Source organism: Rhinolophus sinicus, linkage group LG03 (assembly GCF_036562045.2).
Source record: "Rhinolophus sinicus isolate RSC01 linkage group LG03, ASM3656204v1, whole genome shotgun sequence".
In the NCBI taxonomy this organism is placed as follows: domain Eukaryota; kingdom Metazoa; phylum Chordata; class Mammalia; order Chiroptera; family Rhinolophidae; genus Rhinolophus; species Rhinolophus sinicus.
This window is the reverse complement of record NC_133753.1, coordinates 165,955,676-165,960,494: the sequence shown is the minus strand read 5'-3', so window position 1 is coordinate 165,960,494 and position 4,819 is coordinate 165,955,676. Positions and strand designations below refer to the sequence as shown.

The following is a 4,819-nucleotide window of genomic DNA, read 5'->3' as shown; positions in this document are numbered from 1 at the left end:
GGAGGATGGACAGTAGGGAAAGATTGGGGGGAAGAAGACCAGTGGGGAAGCCAGGTAGAGTCCCCAAAAAGACAAAGGATCAAGGTAGTTGAAGGGGAGGAGGGCAGTTCAGGTGTAGGATTAATGCCAAAGGGCAGGAAGTAGAAATTTCGGGTGTTGCCTCAGAAATGTGGACGCTCATTTTTAACCTCAGCAACTCACATAGCCATGTGTGGAAACATCACTCACATCTAGTCACCCTTGCCTTCTGCACAGGTCCTTGGAGGCCAGAAACTGCAGGGTTCATTGGATACCTTCTTCTCTGCCCACCCTAACCATGTCTTCTCAGTTGTTTTTTTTAATAGAGTTTATTTTTTTAGAGCAGTTTTAGTTTTCAGTTTTAGTTTATTAAATAGACTTTATTTTTTAGAGCAGTATTTTAGAGCAGGGGTTGAGAGGAGGGAAGGGTGAATATGTGGAACACAGCAGATGTTTAAGATGATGAAACTACTCTGTAAGCTACTATACTGGTGGATACATGTCATTATATATTTGTCCAAACCCACAGACTGTACACCACCATGGGTGAACCTAATGTAAACTATGGTCTTTGGGTGATTGTGATGTGTCCACGTAGGTTCATCAGTTGTAACAAATGTACAACTGGTGAGGGGTGCTGACAGTGGGCAGAGTATGCACGTGTGGGGACAGGGGGTTATGAGAAATCTGTGCCTTCCACTCAAGTTCGCTGTGACTTTTTCTACTATGTTGGAGGCAAATCCTTACCATCCTATCTATTCCTGCTATTGACAGTGAACTCTGTTCTTGACTCACCACTCAGAGCAACACCAATGAAAACATCTCTCAATGTTTTATGAGCCAGAGAGCATTGACATATGTAAAAGTGCACAATTTTTTCTCTGAAGGCCACCAATCTGTAACGTGCAGGTCACAAAAGCTGAGTGTGAACAGCATTATTAGGACATGTTCTTAAGTATATACCAAAATGTCCTCAGAGGTTCTTAGAGTAATAAAAAGGAGCTAAAGGAGATTGTTCCCTTCTGTTTTCTGATTTAAATTTTTTTTTGGCATTTTCCTTTCATTCTACGAAAATGGGTACGTTATTAAAGGAACTGTATTCCCAAGTCTACCCAGTCTAGAATATACTAACCTTCATGAAGAGGAAGCTTTCTATATTTAAAACCTTCTCATGTGTGTTTTCACTGTGGAACTAAAGAGCACAAATGTGTTTACGGTGAGGAGCACGTCTCTTTCCAGACTTGCCCCCTCCCCCCATCACACTGTTACTCTCTCAGGAGGAAACCACTGTGCCCAGTGACATATTTTTCAGAGATTCTATTTATATAAGCAAACACCTACTTATAAAAAAGTATAAATAGTTGCACATTATATGCTGTTCTGGACTTTTCTTTTTACTTAATGTGTCTTGAAGAGTCTTCTATAGCACAGGATAGAGAGTTGCCTCATTCTTTTTCAATGCAATTTTAATAGAAAGGTGTTATAGTGGAGAAATTATAAGTAATTTATCTTTGCCAATTCAATAGCAGAGCTATGACTAGATTAATCCTTAGTTTTTTGGGCTTTCATATCAACTAGTTCAAAGCTTTAACTTTTTCCTCTCCCCTGTGGCTCTATTTTCGTTACTAAGATTCCCCATCTATGGCCCTCCAATCCCCATCTGAGGTTTGACAGTTCTCCAGCTTAGTCATCTGATCACATCTCTGATGAGTCAAATGTAATAAACCCTGAGCATGTGGCTCAGATGTTCCTCAAGGACAAAAGAGTAAAAGATGAAATAAAACATAGAGGACAGAGGGCTCAGGGTTTGTTCAATGTTTGAGATTTGAATACGTGTGTGTATCTTAACTCCTCATCGATTTCAGCTAGATTCATCAATCCCAGCTTTCCACTCAGAAATGAGGATAAATGCATCTTAGCTCCTATTATAAGATGAGTACACACCTCTGGACTGTTCTAGGAAATCATAGTCCCTTAGATGGTTGTAGTTCACAAGGGCAGTGCAATCAGATATTTGAAAAATACTGTTTCTGATTCTCACTCTGTTCCTCTCGAGGTTAGCAAGGCAGGCACATCTCTCTGCCTGGATAGCTGAGAATGTGAGGCACCCCTTGACGCGGCAGCTTGAGCAGGCTGTGTGCTAAATGCAACTCCGACACAGGCCCTATAAATAGCCGTTCATTGTCAGTGTGTGTGAAAAGACAAGTGTGAGCGTGCGGTGGGATGATTCAGTTCTCTTCAAGTGGTTGCGTCTGTGCAGGGTTACAAGTGAGTAGCTGCTCCCGCTGCTAATCTGGTCAGACGACAACTGCGAGGGTTCACCACGGGCGGCTCACAGCCGGAAGGGAAGCTGTTGGGTGCTGTTTCTGCCTCCACCATGGCAAAAATCATTTTGAGGCACCTCATCGAGATTCCAGTGCGTTACCAGGAGGTGTTTGAAGCTCGAGGTCTGGAAGACTGCAGGCTGGATCACGCTTTATATGCACTGCCCGGGCCAACCACCGTGGACCTGGGAAAAGCCAGGGCGGCCCAGGCTCCTCCAGTGGACTCAGCGGCAGAGATGCTGCCCCAAGAAGGCAAATCACGCTTCCAGATCCTGCTGGACGTGGTCCAGTTCCTCCCCGAAGATATCATCATTCAGACCTTCGAGGGCTGGCTGCTCATTAAGGCTCAACATGGAACCAGAATGGACGAGCATGGTTTTATCTCAAGAAGCTTCACCCGACAGTACAAACTGCCAGATGGCATTGAAACCAAAGATTTGTCCGCGATCCTCTGTCACGATGGAATTCTGGTGGTGGAAGTAAAGGACCCGGTTGGGACTAAGTGACATCCTATCAGTGCCTGTTCACACAACAGGAGGAAGACTACAGTTCCGCCAATAAATGGGACCGCCGGAATGTTTGTATTACCCACGTCTGAAATGATTCTTATGAAGATTAAAAATATAGACATAGTTCCTGGTATGTTGAGGTTGTCTTTGTTATTCTTACTCAGGACGAATTATTGTTAAATATGTTCCTACAGCTGAAAATGATGCTCTTCTTACACCTGAAACAATGCGAGTTTGGAAACCAGTTTGATTCTAGAGAGAACTCAGAATTATTTCTTCATTATGCCAGCAATGCCAGAGAAGGTGCATTAGTAACACTGGGTGGCAAAAGAGCCATCCTCATTTAAGGCATGTTTATCCATTGTATGAAAACGTTTTATATTGCTAGAAAGAGTTGTGATCCCCTTCACCTGATGCGCTTTTCTTTTCAGTGTATTTTAATGGCAGTGGAACTTTGTACACATAGTCTGAAGATGAAAATACAGTACTTGGAAATGGAGTCTGAAATATATTTTATGATTCACTTACAGTTGTTACTGCCTTAAACTTATATTGGCATTTTCAGATATAAATCTTATTTTTAAAAAGTTCCAGATATGTACCTGATTATTTTTTAAAGCTAAACTGAATCTTACCTGCAGTGTTTTTTAAAAAAGTTCTGTGGATATTTATGAAATATAAATAAGATGTGTTAATTCATATTCTTATAAGTTTATATTAAGTTTAGGAAAACACTTTAAAAAGTACAATTACTGAAATCAAAGTTTTCCATCTATGTTCTTTAGATGCGACTTAAAATTTTAGATTTCAGAAGATGGCAAAATGTAATGCATCTGCTCTCTCTGCATAATCCTTAGCTTGAAATAGCCTGGCAGGCCATGAAAGCTCTGGGGCTCAGCTTACACAGGCGTTGAGTTTAATACTGTGTGTGTGTGTGGGGGGGGCATGACAGGGGGAGTAGGGGGTGGCTTAGTGCTGTTTCTTTTCTCCCCAACTCTTACTTCAGCCCAAGGGAAAGGCTAAGACATTGGTGGAGGCTAAGGATTTGCTTTAGGAATATTGCTTTCAATGCTGGTCTGTGACATTCCACAAATCTGCTATCTCATTCTGTGCATACTAAATATTTCTTTGGAGGAAGTAGCTGCTTTCACCCAGCTCCCAAGTGAGCCTGAGGACAGAGCTATGAATAGAAGAGGAAGGCGGGGTGTGGAAACCACCAGGGCCGACTGAAAACGGCTGACAATACCACCCTGCTCCTCTCTATGGTGCTTTATGGTTTAAATACAAATATGAGACTCATGAAGCAATAGAAAAAGAAATTAAACAGTTCTAAAAGTAGTTTTGAAAACAAATGTAATCTGAGAAAGACACATTTTGTTTAGTCTAAACTGAAAGGATTTTGAAGCGACAGGTTTACACGAGGTTATTGCCTATGCACTGAGGCTTGTGCATCCAAGTCTAGGATATGTTTGACAGAATGACTATCACAGACCAGCTTTGGTACATAACAAAATTCATAGTGCTTAATGAGATTACATCTGCTAATATGATTAGAACTGAAACACCCACATTAGATTATTGTTTCCCATCAATTAGCAGAATAGTGTGAAAACAAACTAGTGCTTAGAAACAAACAGCCCCTCTCATTTGGCCTTGATCTTCACTCTAATTGAGATCCTAGTTCTGCAAAAGCTCAGGAAGTGAAATTCTTACCTTGAGGAGCCACTGGTAGGAAATATTTCCTTTAAAAATGAGAATTGAAATAAACACATCATCCAAGTAGTATTTATTTTTTCTAAGATAAAGTTTAAAGTAATACACAGCCAATTTTTTTTTTTTTAATTTGGAAAACATACCAAACATTATAGAAAGTAAAAACCATTTATCTTCTACTACCATGAGGTAGCTACTTTAAACTTCTAGTTCATTCTCTTATACATAAATACTTGTATCACTTTTCACAAAACT

The 4,819-nt window shown here is 40.7% G+C and overlaps 1 protein-coding gene across 1 annotated transcript; it reads left to right on the top strand.

Annotated features, from left to right (window-relative positions):
- The first annotated feature begins 2,196 nt into the window (after positions 1–2,196).
- Positions 2,197–2,984, top strand: HSPB3 (heat shock protein family B (small) member 3). The gene has a single exon (XM_019756146.2). It carries the CDS (start codon positions 2,396–2,398, stop codon positions 2,846–2,848), a length of 453 nt encoding a protein of 150 aa, XP_019611705.2. The 5' UTR covers positions 2,197–2,395; the 3' UTR covers positions 2,849–2,984.
- The last annotated feature ends 1,835 nt before the right edge of the window (positions 2,985–4,819 follow it).

Excerpts from the sequence above, each read along its gene's own strand:
- HSPB3 (XM_019756146.2), top strand. The coding sequence starts at position 2,396 with ATGGCAAAAATCATTTTGAGGCACCTCATCGAGATTCCAGTGCGTTAC.